General features: G+C 39.8%; 1 protein-coding gene across 2 annotated transcripts in view; it reads left to right on the top strand.

Moving 5' to 3' along the window:
- The first annotated feature begins 1058 nt into the window (after positions 1 to 1058).
- The window catches only part of DOK7 (docking protein 7), a 56411-nt gene continuing 35547 nt past the window's right edge, over positions 1059 to 21922 (top strand). Inside the window, exons 1-6 of one of the 2 annotated variants that reach the window (XM_053940666.1) lie at positions 1059 to 1112; positions 1239 to 1284; positions 3355 to 3585; positions 7326 to 7526; positions 13978 to 14097; positions 21625 to 21732. In XM_053940666.1, coding sequence (XP_053796641.1) covers positions 1059 to 1112; positions 1239 to 1284; positions 3355 to 3585; positions 7326 to 7526; positions 13978 to 14097; positions 21625 to 21732 — 760 coding nt within the window. Of the gene's footprint in view, positions 1285 to 3354; positions 3586 to 7325; positions 7527 to 13977; positions 14098 to 21624; positions 21733 to 21922 lie in introns of both variants that reach the window. The other variant, XM_053940665.1, reaches the window with a different exon arrangement.

Genomic DNA, 21922 nt, shown 5'->3' with positions numbered 1-21922 from the left:
TTAAGTGATTATTGCCTTGGTTAAAATGAAAATCAAACTCAAATGTACTAGTGAAATTTTATCTGATATTTTTCCTAACTCTATTTTGAAACTGAATTTGAATGCAAAGCCAGTTGAACAAACACTTCCCTAATTCATTATGAAACACACTTAAAAGATAGTTTTATTAAATTGTATGTTATTCCATGCAAACTGACCGATTTAAAAGGAAGAAATAAATGCAAACATCTAAAAAAACCCCTTCTATTATGCTACTGAAAGAAAAATGTGCTGTAGTGCTGTTTAAAAAAGCTGAAGAACTAATTACCATCAAATAAGATGCAGCAGGAGTATTTTTGGAATAATGGACTCTAATTAGTCCATTGCTCGTGGAAATAAATCTGAGGACATCATTAACACATCTTATTCTATTAATTGTAGCTGTTTCTGGTTTGGTGTAAGCGGGTTGTTATCTCGTGACAGTTGCATTGCAAAGAGGGGAAAAAAAAGTGAGAGGAGTATTTTTATCTGGGGTAGTTGGCAGTGTCTTTTGGGAGCCAAGGAGAGCTGTAATTATACTTTTGAAAAATGAAAATTGGGCATTGTAAGGAAGGTGCGGGAAGGGGGCGTTTTGGCCGGCCAGAGGCGGGCCCCGCTCCACGAAGCAAATCCAGTGCGGGCTTTGCGACCGCCCGGGCGCGGGGCAGCCCCTGCGGTCAGCGGCAAAGTCCGGAGCCGGATCGGGGCGGGGGTCGCGCCCGGAGCGGATCCGCGGCGCTCCGGAGTGCCCCGGCCCGCGCCTCGCGCTCTGAAACCCTGGGGATAAAAAGAATTAAAAAAAAAAAAAAAAAATCCATGATCCCCCCGCAACCCAGAAGTAAAACAGGTGAACAAAGATTCATTGAGGCGGTCCGCAGACCCCCTTTCCCCGGGCGGCAGGTCGGGGGCCGGGCAGGGCCGCGCTGGCCGCCCGCCCGCGCGGGGCCCTAATAAAGCTATTTTGGAAGTGACCCCTCGGGCGGCCGGAGCGCGGGGCGGGCGCAGCGAGCCGGCGCAGCTGTCCGGAATCATGACTGAAGATGACGGATTCCGTGGTGGTGGAGGGTCACGTCAAGTTGAGAGACGGAAAAAAGGTCCCCGCTCCCGGCGCCCCTTCGGCCCGCGGGGGTCCCCGACCGCCGCCCCTTGCCCGGAGGGGAGAGAGCCCGCTCTCCCCTGCGCGGCCCCGGCTAACCCTGTCCCTTTGCCTCTCGTTGCAGTGGAAGAGCAGGTGGCTGGTGCTGCGCAAGCCCTCCCCGGTGGCAGGTAAGAGGGGCCCGGCGGTGGGGACGGGGCTCGGGGCCCCGCAGCTTGCCCGGCTCCCCGGGGCGAGTGCCCGCAGAGCCCTCGGCGGGGCCATCCCAGAGCGGCGCTGCCCGGGAGCCGCGTCCGGCCTCGGGGCGAGCTCCTGCGCTCCCTAAAAACAACGGGAGAAGTGACTTCCCAAGGCACAGGCATTGGATTTGGTGCCCGTTCAAAATGCGCTTTTTTTTTTTTTTTTTTTAATTTTTTCTGGGGTGAACTTACTTCTTCAGGCTGGCTGTAAAAAAAAAAAAACAAAAAAAACCAAAAAAAACACCATCAAAAAAACCCTGACATTGTAAGTTCGGTAGTTATTTTTGATCAGTGTTTTGACAGAAAATATCACTTCAATTTAAAAATAAAATGACATTTTGAATTAAGGAAGAAAAAAAAAATCGATCTTTTCCATGCTTCTGAAGGGGAAATTGAAAGCGTTACACAGAGCTGATGTTTTACTGCTGCAGAGGGAAAAGTAGGCTTCAGGTTTCCCCATCTGTTCCCAAGAGGGAAAACATTTGGGCCCAAAAGTATATCTTTCCAGGGCTAAATGTTGCCCACACTTGGAAAACGTGAATCTGCAGTGCTGCAGAATGGATTATGGCAGCCCTTCTTGGCTCTTGCTAGAAAGACTGAAAGCTTCTCAGTAATTCTTTGTTACCTGAGTCATTACAGTAATATTTTAGTGTTTTAAATACCTGTATCTCATCTAAATCTGTGAAACCTCCCTGTGTGAAAGGCTAGTACATAGACCTGTGAACATGGGCCCGAGTTTCTGTTGTAAGCCAGCTTTGAAGGCTGTAGATGGTGGAGCCTGACTGATAATGTAGCTTATTCCTCAAAAATACTATTTTTATTCCAGCTAAATTAGCCAGGTTTACTAAAAAAGCTCCTGGTGAATTGCTTTTCTTGGTATGTAAACCACAGCCGTTCCTCAGACCCGCAACTGTATTGCAGAATGTTTAAATACCGTGGTTGCAGCTGTTTTTGCTAACAGGTGCACAAAGACAATTGGGAATCCATGCAAAGCTCTGCATTAGTTTGCAGACAGTTCAGTCTTTCAGTCATTTTTCATCTCTGTGGATGGAGATTTTGCCAGTCCCTTGCCCAGCTGAGAGCTGCAGGGCACCTCAGCAGGGCTGGGAGCACCATGGTCTTTGTCTTTTGTGGTTCATAGCTCAACTTAAGCTGTGGATGTTGCAACTTTGATATTGACCATTAATTTCATCTACATCTGAGTGCTGTGTGACAGGAAATGAATGTGGGGGAAAGAGGGCTGCTGTTGTCATAAATGCTAAAGGTGGGAGAGGTCACTCCCCTTTCCTTTTGTTTGCTTATGAAATGCTTGCTTTCCCCATGGGGTTGTGGCACTCGAATTGGTTTCTTCCATTGCATAGTTACTGTGTAATAAACACCTCTGGGAAGTGGTTAATAACAACTGGTGACACAAGCAAACACTAAAAAATAAATAATAAAAGGTGTGGCACATAATGACTTTTAGCAATGGCTTCTGTGTAGCATTTAACCGGGAAACCTGAGCCGACAGGAACAATCTCGCAGCGCAGTCTGCTTGCCATTTAGTGGTTGGGTAATCTGTGAGCTACTGTAAGAAATTCATTTGTATGTTCTAATGAAAATACAGACAATAGCCTCTCGGTCTTTAGAGTCTGTAATGTGGACAGCTTTCGTAGCATAGCTCCTAATGCTCAGAATTAACGAGTCAGTCCCCGCCGGACTCAGGAGAGGATCTGAAATGCCACTGGACTTTGAATAAAATAGGGAAGATTTATTACTGACCTCCTTATTTTTGAGCCTGCAATTTAACCCTTAAAAGACGCCTTCAGTGTTTATAGTCCTGAAAACAAGGACTATAAACTACCTGGGGGTGGGCTGGGAAAAGAAATCAGAGTTCTACATTGACTTTATAGAGGTGATCCTGCAGTTGTCTAAAGCCCCTTTGTATTGCAGCAGAGTGCTGAGAAGTTTGTTATGGTCTGTTCTCTGCATCATCATCTCTGACAGTTTTGCTCCTTTTAGACTGTTTGCTCATGCTGGTGTACAAAGATAAATCTGAACGAGCAAAAGGGCATAAGGAGAGGAGCAGCATGACCTTAGAAGACATCTGTGGCTTGGATCCTGGGCTCTGCTATGAGGGCCTGAATCACACGCTCGCAATCATCTGTCTGTCCCAAGTGGTGATGCTGGGATTCGAGAACAAGGAAACGATGTACGCGTGGGATGTGCGAATACGCTACAGTCTGGGGGAAGGTAACCTTTGTTTTCTCACACTGTTTTCTTCTGTTGTTTTGTTGTTGGTTTTTTTTTTCTTTTTCTTTTTTCTCCCACAGGGTAAAAAAACCAAAGAAAAGTGAAGCTAAAATGCAAATAAAACAGTACAGTTCAGGACAAGATTGTCACTCATTTGAGAGTGGACAAACTGTTCTCCCCCTTAGATGTTAAAGCAGGTATCCCTTCCAATAGGTTTTGGCTACAGTACCACCCTGGAGTGATGGATCACTATGACAGCTCTTAACTTGTGGTTTTGATTTTGACACTGATGGTGTGTAGCTTTGAAACAAAAGTGATCAAACTTCTGCTTCTGGTCCTACAACTGACTCAGGGATTCTGGAAAAAGGACTCAGGGGTAGCCTGCATTAAGAGATGCAAAGTCCTGAGTAGAGCTTTGCCAGTTCATGCCCAGGTTGCTGAGCTGCTTACTGGGTGTTGCATTGATAATTCTCATTGCTGCTCGTGTGCTATTTCAGAAAGAGACTTTTTGCACTAAGGAGTGTCATCAGACACATTCTTCCCAGGTAACTTCCCCTTTCTCTTTCCTCCTATTTTATTTTCTTGGTTAGCAGCTCTAAAATGTACCCTGGTGAACAAAGAGTGATAATGTTGGTAATCCATAGTATCTGTCTTATGTTTGTTTAGTCATAACTAGGGAAGGAGGGTAGGTGTGTGGGAGACACACATTAGCAATCTTTATCATTTGTTACATATGCTCTGCCATCTGTTGGATTTGTGAGCTCGTTCCTTTGCAGTACATATGTAGAAAGATGGCCTGGGAATTTTAAAGTAAAAATATGTAGGACCATGAGAAGTGAGATGTGTGAATATACCCCCCAGGGCTATCAAATACAAAACCTTGCATAACAGGAAAGGTTAGAGGGGTTGCTGAACAATACAAGCATGAATAGCTGGAGTGGTTGGTGCACTTTGATCATACAGCTCTATAGTCTTTTTTTTTTTTTCTTTTTTTTTTTTTTTAACTATGTTTGGAATCTATATATAGCATAGACTTGTCCTAAAAACTGAAGGAGTACCTGAATATAACAGAGTAGGTCTGTTTTTTATGATCTTGCACTGATGTAATGCTGGAGTGATTTCAATCTGGGTGTGAGGGTTATGGTTGGGGTTGGAGGACATGTAAAAACAGCAAAGAGTGAAAACGAGTGTAATTGGTTGAACTGGCAATAATTTGTATAAAGTTAATTGCAAACAATCTTAGGGGCAGGAGAATAAACCAAAGCACTGAAATTTCTTTTCAGAATTTTATCTTTCAGTGAGTGTTCAATTAGGAGAACAAAGTCAAAGTGCATCTAGTTTGAGTAGACAGAAATAGAAAAGAGAGAAGATGTAGATGAAGAGAGGATGGGGACTGGTGTTTTTTCTTAAAGTGTAGTAAGGGTGCCTTTGTGTGCCTTGTGAAAATAAGGTGGCTGGATGATAAAAATAGGTTAGGGAGAGATGACCTCAGAGTCTGGGAAGCAAAAAAAAAAAGTGAAAGGAGCTGACACTCTTCTTGAATGAGGACCACAGAATGGAGGCGTTCACACTGGAGTTCCCAGTGTTTTCTCTCAGTTTTTAGCAGATGAGGGGATGCAATTCCTGGAATGTGCTTGGGCTCACAACTCATTTTGAGAAGTTAGTGTACTGCAGGTCAGTGCATAGCTGTGAAAAGGAAAAGATGGGCTGAAGAAAGTGATGGATTTAAGGAGTACCTTTTGTTCAGGGATATACTCAGCTCTGTGTCTTCACAATTTTTTTTTTATAGAGTAAGAGAAGTCGAAGGCTGGGGAGAATTTTGAAAAAATTCCAATTTACCAAGAAAGCAGTGTATGCAAAAACTTTATTTTCAAATATGCTTTTCTTTTTACTTTGGCTTTGTTCAGATTTGGGTGTGCTGTATTTTGACAGTGGTCTAGAACTTGTGCTGAGCTTTTTGTTTTCAGCATCTGTTGTAACTTGCAATTGATTGTGTGAAGAGTGGGCTTCATTCCTCAGTTATGAAGGAGAAAGAATCCTGATGCTGCTTCTCCCATGGTTTAATTGCCAGCAAAATACTGGGCAGAGTTAACTGAGCAGAGGAGTGCAAATGACATTAAAGATTGCTTTCTGAGCATTATTGATCACGATGGTTTTGCTGTCTTCTTGATAGCTTATGTTTAAGTAGGTTGCGTAACAACTGCGTGCCCAAAAGGGGACATGGTGTGACTATTGATTTGCTCCCTAGCAGTGCTACTGGCAGAGCTGTAAGCAGAGCTGTGGTTAGTTAGATCTATCTCTGTCTCCTTGCACATTTCACTCGAATGACTTTGTGGCTAATTCTGCTGGAGCCTCAGGGAACTTAGCAAATGCATGTCATAGATGAGGAGTTGGCTTACAGCTCGGATCGTGACTAAGAATACAGCAAGCAGTTAGATGAGAAGCAAGACTCAGACCCAGATGAAATTTGTGATGCTTCAAGAGGTATGGGCAAGAAACAGGGAAGAGCTGATGAAAGAGCTGAGAGTACCTGGAAGTTACCCAGTAGATTTCATAGGCAGGGAGCTGTTTGTGTAATCTTTGATGCATAACCAAAAACGAAATCTATGTTACTTCTTGGTAAACACCACCAAAAACCTCCTCCTGGAAATATAAGAGTCTCGATGCTTCTCTCTACCAAGACAGATGTTGTTTGGTTTTTTTTAATTTGTTGAGGGATTTTTGTTTTTGTTTTGTTTGTTGGTTGTGTTTTTTTTTTTTTTTTTTTGTCTCGAATCACAATATGAAAGAAACTAGAGCAGTAGTGGAGGTCAAAACAATTGTTTGAGAATCATTGCTTGCGCACTTAAATTGCTCCCTTTGAAACACTGAGATTTAAGCCCTTGAACTGATCCCAATAACTTATTATTCAGAATGCAATAGCCCTGGAAGAGTAAAATGGGAGACCAGCCTAGAACAATTACTTTAGGTAAGGATACTGCAATTAGATGATACTGGAATTGGGATTTGAACCTGGATTTTGTAAACTTGAATGAGATAGGTGTTTCTTTTTCTTTCTCCACTCTTAAAATTCAGGATGTGAAATATGAAAAAATTAACTGACATCTAAAAGTGTTTGTTACTTATAAATCACTTAGCTTCCTAGTAATTTAAAATGTCTTGGCATCTACCATCACTAACTCATGAAAGAGCCACAAAGGTGGAAAATGCAATTTTCCTCATTTTACTGCTAGGGAGGAAGTGAAGCAGTTTATTAAAGGTTGCAGATGAGTCAGTGATAGATTTGTTTAGTTCTTTGAGCCTTGGCTTTTGGGCTCCTTGAGCACCATTTTATTTTTGTGCATGCATGTGGGAAAGGAGAGACACAGGTTGGAGGAAGAGACAGAGAGCAACACGTGTAATGATGCAAGGATGGAAGAGGTAAGTGAAGTCGAGGCTGGATGATTCACTAAACTGAGATAGGGATTAGCCTGGAGGACTTAGGATAAATTAGTGTAACATTACAACTTTAATAATTTGTAGCATTAGGCCAAGATATGGTGGATTTTTTCCAATCTTAAACTGGCATAATAGGGAGTAATGGCCTTACAGCTACTTATATGTGGCTGTCTGGGCTCCATGCAGATGTTTATGCCAGAGTCTCATGATTTGAGCAGGGTTTGGTCCAAGTACACAGCTGAACAGAGTGACTTACATAATACTTGCACATTCTGTAGTAATTTTTTTCCCTTATTTGATAGTTCATAGATTTCAAGTCTTTGTAGCCCCGGGCACAAAACTGGAGAGTGGGCCTGCTACCCTGCATTTCTGCAATGACATCCTTGTCCTGGTGAAAGACCTTCCTCCCAGTGTCATGGGGCAATGGAAGCTCTCGGATCTGCGTCGCTACGGGGCTATCCCGAACGGATTCATCTTTGAAGGGGGCACCAGGTGCGGCTTCTGTAAGTACAAATGGAACCTGTCCTCTAAATGTTGCTTGATGCCTTTTGCAGAAATGTAAATGCACTCTCATTCCAAGTGGAGACTGCAGAACCAGCTGTGCTACTTTGTCAAGCAGGCAGCCTCTTATCAGAGGATCTGTTCTGAGTAGATTTCTGCAGGCTTCAACCCTGATGTTCAAGAGAGATGTGGCTGTGTACAGTCCTGGCTAAAAATTGCCCTGTGGCTCTCCAGAAGATGTTTAGTCAAAAGCTGCTATTGAATGCTGAGCAAAAATAAGGTAATGAAATTTTATGGCTTGTGTTATGCAAGAGATAAGGTAAAATGGCTTAATGTTCAGCTTATTAAATTGTGGTTAATTATTTTGTTGTTTGCTGAGGGGAAAGGCATATGGAGCTTTGAGGTTACAGGCAGCATCAATGTTCTCATTTTATAAATGCTGATTTCAAAATCCCATAGGGGACTTTTTACTCCTTAAAATTTGAACAACTCTCTGGTCCCTTCCCTATTGGCAGCTTTGTAACTATGGGGTGGAGCCATGTGATTTTTGGGGTTAAAATGAAAGAATGCAAGTTGAGGCTAATTTCCATAGCCGAGTAGCTAAGATACACCTTTATATGGAGACAAATCTCTTGTTCCAATGGCCAATTTAGGGCTTCTCAAATTCTCACTTCAGATAAAAGGTATGCAAGATCTGAAAAGGATAGTTAATTAATGCACAGGTATAAGAACATATCATTAGGTTTATATTAATAAAGGTTTTAATTTCATAAGCAGAGTTTAAAGCCATGCTGAATTGATGATCTGTAAGCACAGCTGGGTATGCAGATTGCCAGTTTGGATGTGAAGCTGTTTGACTTGCATACTTTTTTCGATGAACAAACTGAAAAATTAGAAGAGTTGATCCAAATCCAGAGTTGATCCAAACCCAGATATATTCTTCCTGGGACTTGCTTACTGTTGCTCTGCATGTAAATTCTGATTGCTATACTTCGATGGATTGGAAACTCAAATTCCTGACCTCTTTCTGACCTGACAGGAGGGTGTGGCCAGGTGGGGATTTGTCTCTTCTCCCAGGCAGCAAGGGACATGATGAGAGGAAGTGGCCTCAGGCTGTGCCAGGGGAGGTTTAGGTTGGGCTTTGAGAGGAATTTGTACACAGGAAGGGTTGTCAAGCATTGAAATGAGATGCCTGGAAAGGTGGTGAAATCAGCATCCCTGAAGGTGTTTAAGAAATGACTAGACATGGCACTTAGTTGACATGGTGGTGTCCAATCAAATGTTGGACTTGATTATGTTAGGATCCTTTCCAGCCTCAATGATTCTGTGAAATAAGGAACTGTAGGTGATGGAACCTGAATTACCCATGGTGGTTTTTCTTTTTTTTTCTTCCCTTAAACTTACACTAGTTTCTGGTGAGAAACAGGAGGTCATCAGTAGCTCTCCTATGTGCATGCTTTTAAAAATATGAAATTATTTTTTAAGGCTACAAGTGAACAGAATTAGAAAGGTGCTTTGGAAAAGGTCCCACTGTCTTGTGGATCATTCTTAAGAAATGTGTGTGTTGATAGCTGAGACCTTTCAGTTGCCATGAAAAGATATTTGCCTTTCTCCTGCCTGTGTGCATTCAGAGAGAAGAACAGCATAGTCAATTTGGTACAAAATAGCCTGCCACAGTTGGAAACTCTTTACAAGTTCAAGCTGATCTTGTTAAAGTAGTTGTTGCCCTTAACTAAGCAGTCAAACATATCCGCAGGCATAACAACATTTAAATATGTGTTTAGTCTAAACACTTGATTTTATATTGCCACTATAAGAAAAGTTTTTGAAAATAGAACCTAAAGAAAAATAGAACTCTGGTTATTCTTGGCAGAAGTGTGTTGGTAAAGAGAAAGACCATCTTTCTTCAGATATCTTTTACCTCAGTTCTCTGGAATTCTTGAGGCAAACAAGTAGTGTTCAGGAAAAAAAATGGATCTGTTATTACAGAAGTTGTTTTAATTCCTAAACAAAAGCACTCTCCATTACCCTGTCATGTGAGTGTAATATAATATTATGCAGACTCTATTATTAATGTTACTTTCCTACAGGTTAAACCATATCTTTCCTCACATTGATCCTGTGGAGCTCTGAATGCAGAGGCTTAGTGAATTTAAGGTTTCTATATCACTGTAATAAATACCAAATTAGAAGGAACCAATAATCTTGTGGTTTGATTGCCTCTCCATAATAAAAGACACGAAGCATCAAACTGAAGCCAAGTTTTTTTGGGTATGTCTGTGGTAGAACTGAGGTCTAAAAGGATATGAATTTGTTTTAGCTTTCTGTTTCTTGCTTCCTCACAAAAGTTTTTGTAAAGATAAAACACTTCATTATGTTCTGTTGCTTAGTACAGATTTAATTCAACTCCAAAGGCTTTGGTACTCAATCCAGGAAGAGGGAAATCATCTGAGATAATGCTGAAATTCCAAACATTAAATCTAGGTACGTTTTCAAGATGGTTCACACAAGTTTATTCATAAATAGGAAGAAGAACATTGATATTCTGAACTCCTCTTGCTCTTATCATCACAATTGTATTGCTAGAGATTAAAAAAAGTATTTTTTCTGCTTCTGAAAGCTGCAAATAAGTTCTTTTCTGGGCCAAAATTTTGTTCTCTCTGTAGCTGAATCTTAGTCACACACTGTTTGCAAAAAAAGCTGGTGTCTTGGCCTAGCAGTCAGTTGAGAGGTTTACATGGAGGAACGGGCTGGAAAAAAAGAGCCTCTCCCTTTCCCAAGTTCCCAGCTCAATTTGTGTTCACCAGTTAAAATGATCAGTTGCCAGGAGAATCTTCACTTGGAGGTCAGTGTGAAAAAATTCAAGTAGGGTAATAAAAGAGCACATTAACACCACAAGAATTATGCTCTCCAATGTTCAAGTGCTTCAGCTGCCAGAGCCTGGTTTAAAGCTGCCTCATATTTTCTGACAGCATCTCCTTGAAGAAAGGAACTTGTGAAAGACCCTTAGTGCCCTTTGAAAGAACAAATGCTAATTGCAGGATAAGCAGGAATATTTCTGTGATCATTTTGGTGTTTTGATAAAATTTGGTACTTCCTTCCTTCTTTCCTTCCTTGTTTCTTCTTCTGCATTTATTTGAAATTTAGAAGTAGTAGAGGTGGTTAAACTGGGGCAAAATCTGGAATTTTTGGAAAAATCCTGGGTTGCACAGATTAAAACTTCTGTTTATATACAGATATTCTTTGCTGTCTCCTACTTAGGCCTACTGCAGGCAACCAACATTCTCTCTACCTATTTTTAGTTGTCATGCCCATACCTTAGTTGGCAATAATAGGAATACTCCGTCATATTCCACACAGAGAAGAGCAGCGTGAGATCCCCTCTGAAGGGGGCTGCTCAAGGCCAGGGTTGGGATGTACATGCTGATTGCCATGGAGTGAGCTGCTGTGGTTCCTGCCTGTTCTGCAGCTGAAAGGCTTCTAGGCTCCAGTATTGCCTGGCACCTGTTAGGAGTAGTAATTAATGGGAAAGAACTGGCTCTTCTTCTCTGCTTTCACACACACTACAGAGATTGAAGTAATTTTTTGGCTATTGTCCATTTTTAAAGTGTGTTTGCCCATGGGTTTGCTTTTTTAATGTGATCAGTTAAAATCAACATTGGCAAGATTAAGTAGTGCTTGGAAGTTTTATGGAATTGGCAGCTTGTCCTGAATATTTGAGGGACTGTGCAATGCTTTACTGCTGACTGCCACAGAGGACTGGCTGAGTGTTTCAGTCTCGTGCAAGTGGTTGGAAGCTGCTTTTCACCAAGTCTCATAGCCCATGGAGAGAGCTGAGTGAGCCCTTCAGTCTGGTGAACAGCTGCATGGTATTACACTGTGCATACCACACATTTCTTGCCTTCTAAATGCCTGTGCACCAAACCAATTCCAACACATGACTGAGATATGTAATTTCCAGTAGTGAATTTCTCAGTTTTCTCAAGAAAGTAGAAAAGAAATGTAATCACTTGCTTTTATGTATACTTTAGTTAAGCCCTACCTACTCATTCATCTCACTTGATGTTTTTTGCAAGGACCCTCAGACTTCTTCCTTCCCTTGCAATCTAGTTCTACCTACCAAAACTAGAAAGAAAATGTTTCCTGTGAGAGTCAGTCAGCAATTAAGGTGCTTATATGAATAATAGAATCTACAAAGAGATTATTGTATTTTTCTGTTGGATTTGTATCCACGTGCACATGGACATACACTCTTTGCACTGGTTATATAAAGGTCATCACATTTGGTTTTGGGATTTCCAAATGACTGACAGTTATTTGCAGAAAAAATCATATGAGTTAAGCAGCCAGCTCACATGCACACTTTTACTTTGTTTGTTTCCATTAAAGTCAAAGGCTTGTAGAGCCTCTTGGGAGTTTAAGTAACTCTTGACAAAGGTGATAAAAGAACAAAGTGGTCCAGATGTACTCTTTATGTACAGAAATACTTGAGGAATCTTTTTTTTTGCCCTGAGTGGCCACAGGGAGGTGTAGGATTCTGCTGAATTATCAAGCCACATACTATATCACTGTGTGCTTGAGACCTGAATGTCCTCTGCTATGTTGTGTCTGTATCCTGCTTGCTTATGCTGCATGGAATGCAAAGGTCATGTTCTTGTAGACTCTCTGTGCTCTGTTCAGGGAGGAGAAGTCAGCTCAAAGAAAAAGCTGAATTTCAGATAATTCCTGAATACATTGCACTCAGGATTTTTTTTTATCTTAATACAATGTTCTCTTACTTTGGCATCTCCTGGGAAAGGGGAGAGATGGGGCAAGACTGCAAGTGAGTCACCAGCATAAATCTTCATATCTGTCAGGCTGTGTGATTAGTGTTGTAGTCTCCTAGATGGTCTCTGATCATGAAGCCAGGGTGTGTTCATGTTTCTTTGGCTGAAGAATTTTTGATAGGTAAGATCTGAAGAGATGCAAATATGGTGGACTGACAAATCAAGTTATGAGGATGCCTCTAACAAGCTTGTCTTGAATAGATTTAAGCAGAACTGGCAGAGACCTAGATGTGACATAAATTGAGAAAAAAGAGTGTGGACCAGAATATGTTTTTCCTAGAGAGGTTAGTTTTACAGCTTGTTGGTTATACCTAATTAACTCAGTTAGGTATTGTGGTTTGTGGTCCACTCTCCATTGTCCTTTTTGTTTGAATCCCACAGCCTTTTGTCAAGCTGTCAATTTCTTAAGTGAAATGTGAGTATCCTCTTGGATATAACAGGGTATATGTTTGGAAAGTGATGGGGACGAAGTCATTCTGGTCAAGATCAGCTCTGCTTTTTTGACTAAAATTGGAAAAAAATACTGATGCAACTCAGAATTGGCTAGAGACATGCAGAAGTCAAACATGTCCAGATTAGGGCCTGAATCACAAGGAGAGTAATGTGCAAAACCCTACTGCAGGTTTAAGATTTGATATTGGATTTTTCTAGTATGCTTGGTTCTGTTGAAGTAGAAGCACTTCTTTAAGGTCTATATACTAATATAATTTCTCTTTTTGTTTGGTATTGAAGTTTTATTTCCCTGAAATTGTTGGCTACTGGGGTGGTCTTTTGCCTGATGTTTTAAGGTAGAATTTTTTTTTTTCCTTCGAGTTTTATATTTGGACTGACAATTTATAAAATGTTCTGTGGAGCCCTTCTAGTCTTTTGTGTTGTTCATGCAGCCATGTGTCATGGAGCTCATAACTTGTTTGTTTATTTAGCGAATCTCATTCTAATTTTGCTTGGGGCTATTCTTAATGAATGGAAAGCAAATATCAGAATAGAGCAAAGGGTAAAGATCTTCTGACAACCTGTGGAGTTGTGTTACGTTCTGTTAATAATAGACGCATAGGACTTAGTCTAGGAAAATTTATACTATAATCCAGCAATATAACCAAATTCTAATTTGTTAGTATGTAAAAAGATCCTCTTGCTTAAAACAGGTTAAAAGTAGAATTAACTTGGTTCATTCTTTTGAAGACACTTTAAGTATCCCTGATACTTCCTGCATAGTTAGGTTTGACCTACAAAATTTTAGGGGCAAATAAGAATAAAAGACCTGGACAGCTGTTGAGAGTAAGATGTCTGTTTTGACATTCAGGAGGGATTGGAACTAGATGATCCTTAAGGTCCCTTCCAACCCAAGCCATTCTATGATTCTAGGACACTGCTTGAACTGCTTGAATGTCATAAAATTAGCATAAGTTATTAGACAGCTCTTGAATTTATGTGTATGTTTGTGGTATAGCGTGTGTGTGCTGACCTGAATTTTCCATTTCTTTTCCCAGGAGAATATCTTGTTGACTTCTTTTCATGGTTGCACTTAAAACTCTTTTGATTGCTACATTATAAATAGCTTCAGCTAAATATATTTCTAGTGTTTCCAGGTGAAAACCATACATATTTATGTTGTGCTTTCTTGCAGGGGCTGGTGTTTTTTTCCTCTCTTGTGCTGAAGGGGAGCAGATCAGCTTTCTGTTCGACTGCATCGTCCGCGGCATCTCCCCGACCAAAGGCCCCTTCGGTGTGCGTCCAGTGCTCCCAGGTTAATACAGGAAGTACAGAGTAACCCAGTGAAGTAGGAGCTTGTCATGTCTCACACCCACTGCTGCTCGTGTGAGAGCAGCTCGCAGACACCAAGGGTGTGCAGAGTGCAAAGTGGTTTTCATTCTGCAATGTCACCGTACAGATTTACAAGCTGGATGTACCCAGTTTCCCCCTGCTGCTCTGCTTCATTCATGTTTCCGGTTATATTGCTAACTCCAGCCCTCCCTTATTTAACAGTACTAAAAGATGGAAATTTAAATTAAAAGGAGCCCTAAACTTTAAAATTAAACTTACACATTTAACTTGGATCCATGTTTGCACTGCTATTTTGATAGTTTAATGGAAAACTAACTTCTGGAGCATTTTGAGTTTATCCAGAACTAAGTTCTAAGTCTTGTCAGCCTTAGAAAACCTTGTCAAGCCTCCACATCACATTTAAGTTTTTCAACTTGAACTTTTTCCCTGATGTCTGAGGATTAAATTCCTTTTCCTATTTTGTGGTAAGTGCTGCACATACTGCCATATTCAAAGAGGAATTCGGATGGCATCATAATAAAGCCTATTTCCTTTTGATTTCAGCAGATGAAGTACAGTATTGAGTCAGAATGACTTGGACAAAAGTGTAGAAATGAGATTGCAGAAAATTGTCTGTGATTTGGTGGTGGCATACAGTAGGAATAGGTTGCAAGAATGGTGAAGGTTGAGCTGGGATTTGTGGAATACTTAGAGTTTGTGTAAGTGTTAGGCAGTTAATAACTGTTCAACAGGTTTTTTGTTGGTGTTACAAGTTTAAGATAATTGCAGGAAGGAAATGTGATGGAAAAGATTAGATCTTTAGCTTACTAGATCATTAGATAATGTGAAGCTTGCGAAAATAAATTCTGAAAAAATAGTTATTAGTTAAAAATTAGTAAATTCAGTAAACACAAGGCTTAGTTCATGTTGTCTTTCTCATGGTTGTAAGGCAGAAGTAAGTTAAATAATCAAGCAGAATAGTAGACAAAAAAGTAATTCTCGTGTGATGATACATGTTTACATTCAATTAACTGGAGTGTTAGAAAAAAGAAGCCAACAGAAAAAAAACCAACAACAGAAACACAAAAATCAGTGTTTATGCTTAAAGCTTTGCTATTGAACACATTTTTCTGCATATCTAAAACCATGTGTGTATATAAATATATATATATATACAACCCCTAAGTCTTGTCAAACAAAAATTTCTGTCCAGAAAAATTAAGCCTACAAACAACTATTCTGCTTTTTTTTTTAATTATTTTTTAAAATTTTAATTTTAGTACAATCTTTGAAGATTCATTTTTCAGAAGCATGTAGGAGTAAATCTGCTTTCACATGTTAGTTATCTCTTCCGGTGTTTGTGGGTTGTTGGGCCACATATCACAATATCATCCCTCCTTCAGGAGCTCTGACCTCGCTGAGGTGCATGAAGTGGATGTGGAATGTCCTGGGGAGTATTTGGTGATTTTTGTAAGAGATCTTTCTCCCGAGGTCTTTCCATGTCTCTTCTGTGCTTGATGTACTTGCCATTAAAATCTCATCCACTTGATTTCATCTCATTTCCCTGGACAGGAGAAGTGTTTTGTCAAGAGTTGTGCTTATGTACTTGCAGACTTCTTTGCATTTATTTATCCAAGCTACCTTGAGCCCTCTAACTTTCATTCCTGTGTATTTTACCCTTATCTCTTCCAGTTTATTGTCCCTCCCTATGTCCATGTTTCTTGGAAAAAAAAAAAAAAAAATTAATGTTCTTTATTTATTATCCCGCACAGAAGCTTGTACAGATCTGTTCAAGGCACACGCACATGTACAGTTCTGGTGATTCATCCATAAACTAATTTTCCTTATCAAGTATGTTGTTACACAGAATGTACTGTATTGCTTGAAAAGGTCGAGTCTGCCAGATGCACACCATGTGTCAGGTATTGAAATTCCCTCAACCTTTGAAAGCATCAGCTTGTAAACAGATTAATTATTTGTACACTTCAGGTAACTAGATCAAAACTTCAAAATTGGGGATTCTAGCATGAAACCTCTTGAATATGTAATTCATATTTATTGCAGTGCAGAATGCTATACAGCCTCAACTGTACTTTATGTATGCAATATTCTGCTTTTGTGCAATTTAAAAGCTTTTATAGAAACCTTTTCTTCACAGCTTGCTACTTGAATTTGGCATCTTTCCTTTGCCTGTGCCTTTCCAACTTAAACATGAGATATGCTTGAAGCACTGTGGTATTTTCAAGCAAGGAAAACACACAAAGGGCAGATGTACAAAGAAACAATGTAATATGGTAAAAACAGTCACAGTGACAGTGTTGGACACCAATGCCCACAGCACCAATATAATCTATAGATGTTATGCAATCAATGTCATCTGTCCTTGTCTTTGTAGAAGAGATGAGTAAATGAAGCCAGTTGCTTAATGTAAGAAGACCTCAACAATATGCTTAAAAAGGTGCTGAAATATTTATGTGTTAGCATGAAATTAATGGGATATGGTAAAGAGTGGTTTGAAGAAGACTGAAAAATGACCAGTTTTCTTATTTGCCATAATGATTCTTAAACGAATGTAAAATAGCTGGTATCCAAATGGAATTTGTAAACTGGGTATGCAAGGGGTGTTTGCTCAAGGACTATTCACATCTTCTTTTCAGGATTGTAGTTTTAAAAACTATACCTTATTTCCTTAAAAGCATGATGGTCTTATTATATATATCATAGATCTATGACTGCTGTACATATTTTATGATGTCATCTATAAAATATGCAATGAAAATCCAGTGCAGTGGAAGTCAGAAACTTGACTTGCCCATACAAGGTATCACTGGTCTAATCTCTCAGCAGACCAGCTTTGAGCAGCCAGTCAGACTAGAGAACTCCTGAGATCCCCTCCAACCTGAATGATTCTGGGATGGTTTGGAAATGAATTAAATTACTATTCTCACAATAAAAAAAATAATTCTATTATGTGTACACCCAAAGTAAACTGGAAAAGGAAAAGAAAATTAGATGTTTTATGGTTTATTACTTGTACTTATTTTGGGAGTCCATTAAGTTTTCAAAATTTTTCTACAATAGTCCTATTGATATCTCCATTAGCAGATTGGAGGTTTTGATTTGTTAAAAGCTGTATGAGCAGGTCTCATAAAACCCCCCAAAGACATAGAAGACAGGAATGTGAAGTTCATGTAGGTATAGGTAGCTGTAGATATTTTTAGGAAGTGTAATATTTTAAATGAAGGACTCAAATGAGTGATGGCTATGGATGGCTTGTTTTCCCCAGCTATTAGTTGGAAGAGAACTATTGGAACTGGCTACTAGCATGATCTCTTTTTTTTTTTTTTTTCGTTGAAGAGATATTTAGAAAACAGTCCAGAGAATTTACATTCTGTCTTCACAGAAGTCTAGACTTAGTAATGAATCTCTGATTGCATGATTTGTAATCTATACTGAATTGCATGCTTATTATTTGAGAGATGCTTGCTTATCAGGTGTGTGTTGAACTCCCTTTTTTCACTAGCAAGATTCACGTTGAATGCCAAACCTGAGCACAGCAAAGGCCCAAGAGCCCATCAGGGATGGGCTTTGATCAGTGGGCAGACCAGTACTCTCTATATCTGATTATGTGACAGTCTAGTCCTGCAGTCTGGAAAGACCCCAGGTGTAATGTTGATAAGTCTGGATGCTCTCTTTTAATTCTGGAAGCTTTTTCAGGCTGCTTTGTGACTGACTGGATAGTGTACAGTAGCTGCTTGCTGAGGATCCATCTGATGCTCTTTCTTTTTGTTGAAGCTTGATACACCTTTGGCCATTGCAAGACAGCTCTGTGGCTGCCTTCTGCAGTATTTGTACCAAGTGGATCCTCCTCAGACTTTTAGGACATCTTTTCATTCCTCCAGACATCTTACAAGGTGTGGAGATGTTAGCAAGAAGGTGAGGGTCCAGGCCTGATTTACAAATGTGCCTACAGTTACACAGGAAGAAAGAAAAGAGAGATTTTCAGCCTAACTTAATTTTGTTTAACAAAGTAATTAACCAATGTTGCATTTTAAAGGTGCATATAATCAATTAGGTAGCTGCTGACTGAACTGGATACAATACATTTTTTCCTGACAGGTGCTTATTGAACAACCCTGGAGCTTTGAATTACTGTGACACTTTATTCGTATGTTACCAAAATATTCTAAATCTCCCACGATGAGCAGCTGATGTGGCTTTAATGAATACCCACCAACGTAATGTAAAAATAAAATCTCCAGCAGAGGCATTTTTAGTCCAGCTAAATTTGATGTAATCTTTCCCCTTTGCCCCAAAGCAGTGTGTAAGAAGATTTTGATGACTGCCTCACATAAAAGATGATTTTCCTTGTAGCAAGGGATCCATGTTTGATTGGAAAATGATAAAAAAAAATACTAATTGAAGGACCTGAGTGAATCACAGGAGAGGATACATTTGTTAACAGTTTGGGAAATGAAGGTCCTGATTGTTCTTGGAGCTGCTCTCGGATGTTGTGTGGGCAGAAGCTGTCGGAACTTCCTTGGACAGCTGTCTCAGTACTGGTCGTGCTGCTTCTGTCTCCCTGAGTTACTAATGTGGTAAATTGCCACCCAGTTATTTAGAGATTGTGTATTGGGCACGCAAAGGTGAAGGGTGATGCCCACAATTCCAACTTTGTAGCATTATGGCGTGAAAAACGTATTAAAAAAAGGATTATCACAACAGCACTCATGGGAGGTCATAGGTTATGCACTCCAGTGAGGACTGGTCCCTAAAAAGTGGCTGCCAGCGACTTCAGTCCATAGTCAGATCCTGTAGGAAAATGTCCTGATTAGAGCTTGGTCATCTGTAATCAAAAATACTGGTACAAGAATGTGTTACTTCTGGGGAATAATATTGTGTGTGTTTTCCATAGAAGTCTGGCTTATTAGCAGGGAAGATTAAAGGTGAGACAAAGACTTGGGTAAGACTGATAGGAAATTACCTAAAACTTAGACTCTGTGTGTTTGTCAGGTTTTGAAGGTATTTCCTAGAAGGTTCTTCTGCTCAGTCTTCCACAAAACAGGGCAATGAGAGCAGCACATAACTATGAACTCAATTTTATACACACATTTTATCCATAAGCAATCTTTAAGGGGAAGTTTAAAAAAAAATTACCACTTCTTTTGGACAGGCAGTAGGCCTAGAGGTTTCATGTTGTTAAGTGAAATCTGGTGTGTTCTGTAGCTGTGCAGCTGATAGGGAATTTGGCTTCTGGAAGCAATTGAACATGTAATTGAAATGCAAACTTTCTGACTTCAACTTCCCTCCTACCTCATCTTGTATTTTATTATAAGCCAATTTTACAAGAGCAGTTGTTTGACCATTTTTTAAAAAATTATATCTTATGCGGTCTGTAAGAGGGACATCATTTACTTAAAAAACTAGTTGTTGTGTAGGTGCCCTAGTTATGTTTTGAAAATCTGTATTTGTCAAGTAGTCATATTGTGAGGAAAGTGAAAGGACCTTTCCTACTGACAGTTCTTTGCTGTGGGAAGGGTTAACATCTGTTTGCATCTTTGTTAGATCAATTTGCTGATCTGTTATGACAACTTTATACTCAAAGTGCTCATAGAACATCTTTCTTGGACCTTTTTTGGACATAAGGCATTTAACTAGATACAGCAGAGTAACTGGAGCAGAGGACATTAAAAAACAGGCAGCAGGTTGTAATGCTGTGTGCTGCTGGGCAGATCTTTGCATGGACCTGTCTGGGTTGCACCATAGGTGCTGGTGGCCAAGTGTTGTGTTTTCCTTTGGCAGAGGTCCATATGGAAGCACTGGGAGTTTCATTTGAGTAAGCAGTTGCACAGATTTGAACTAGTCAATGCCTAATGTGAGCTGTCTTGCAGTGTAAATAGGAATGGACACCTAACAAAGCAATCCACATCTAACAGTCCTATTTTCTCTCTGAGCTGGGACACACAGAGGTCACAGACCCTGTTTGTCATGGGCATTGTTTCCATGTCCCTGTTAGAACACCCTTGGGTTCCAATGTGTGTTGTTATAGATGGATTGTGTATATCTTGGTTTTTCTGCTCATCTTATGCAGACTGCCAAAGATGGAAACCTCCTTGACATGGGTAAGAAAAGTTAGAAAGTTCAACATTCTCATTTCTGTTCCTACCTAGGACAGGTCAGAATGGGAATATGATTAGGGAGGAGAGATGTGGCAGTTTGTTTCTTGGGGCAGTTGATAATGTAAGCTCCCATGGAGCTTCAGCTGACCTAGCAGTGCTCCTTCCCCTGATTATGAGCTTGCTTTGACTGCTGTGTTGACAATATCAAAACCAAGTCTTTTAAAACTGAAAGACCTGGTGTGGAAATGAAACTTTTCTTTCATTTTTCCAACTGGTTTTTGTCTTACTAACTCAATCACAACAATATATAGACTTTTTCATCCTCTTTTCCTCTCTTATTAAATGATTCAGTGTTTTTGTGGTGTGCTTCTCTGCCCAGTTGATCAGATATACAAGAGCAGCAGTTGTGAGGAAGCTAATCTGTTTTTGCTGCCATTAATTACTTTTCCTGTGTGTTAATAAGAATTACTGAAGTTTCTGATGACGAGCAAGTTAGCAGACCATATCCTCTGCAACTGCTGAACATGACACACTCAGCAGTGCTATTTGAAGGAATCTGTAAAGTTTCTCTTGGGATAATGGTTATGATTACTTCCAACATCTGGTTTTATTGTTATGCCTGCTGGAAATAAAATGATTTAGAGGAAACTGGCCTGTTTTACTGATGAGACTTCTACATTCTGTTTTACTTTTGGTCTTCTTGCTGTTTTTTGGAATACAATGAGCCACCTTCACTGAAATAATCTCAGCTGGAATGGCAAGCTCACTAAAATGTATGGGAAAAATGCATAATAATACATTTTAGAAGTTATATCATCCTAACTTGTCTTGTATTAAACATGAAGAAGGAGAGCCACCAGGTTGCTTATTTTGTCTCTGACATCTGAACTTAATGACAGTCTGAACATCCAACTTGAAAGCAAAGTCTTTGTAAATAGATTGGATTGGAAAATGTCAGTTTAATCACTCTGATTCTGACTTTATGATGTAGATTTGTAAATTTCTAGGATAAAAAAATTTGGTCTTTCTGAATGTTAAAATTCCCAGTGAATTCAGGACAGATTTTACATGGGCCAAATTAGATTTCAAGTCCTCTAGACCTGCTGGATGCTAATCATTTCTGTAGCTATTGACTTTGGTGCTATACTCTTCAGTGTTCTGTCCCTTGTGGTAACTGTTACAGACATTTGGTATAATCTCTGAAAATCTTTGGCACCTTTAATTTTAAGTTACTGTGTAGCACATGTCCAGGATATGCTTGAAGTCAGATTGTCCCATACATTTTTCCAATGAGCATTTCAAGCATAAGAATGTATTTTTCTCTTTCCTTATTTTTTATTTATTTTCCACATGACCTCCTTTATTTATTTATTTTTTGTTTCTTTTTAAAGATCCAAGTACAAACCCAGCCTATTCAGAAGAAAGATTGGCTCATGAAGCTTTACAGTTAGAAAAGCGCTTGAGCTTGTTGTCTCATACAAGTCGTCAAGGTAGTGGCGGTAAGAAATATCTTTAATTAAATAAAAATATACTATGTTATGTTCCTTCCTGCCCAGGCTTTAAAAGCTTGGGAGCTTACAAGAAAAATATTAGGGAAATGGTCAAGATATTTGGTTTATTATGTTTCTTGTGAGGCAATTCTCTAACAGCATTGTCTGAAGTCCTTTGATGGAGATTGGAGGTTTTCAA

The sequence above is a fragment of the Vidua chalybeata genome, chromosome 4 (genome assembly GCF_026979565.1).
Source record: "Vidua chalybeata isolate OUT-0048 chromosome 4, bVidCha1 merged haplotype, whole genome shotgun sequence".
Taxonomy (NCBI): domain Eukaryota; kingdom Metazoa; phylum Chordata; class Aves; order Passeriformes; family Viduidae; genus Vidua; species Vidua chalybeata.
Note: the sequence above shows the minus strand (reverse complement) of the source record. Positions and strands in the feature narration are given on the sequence as shown.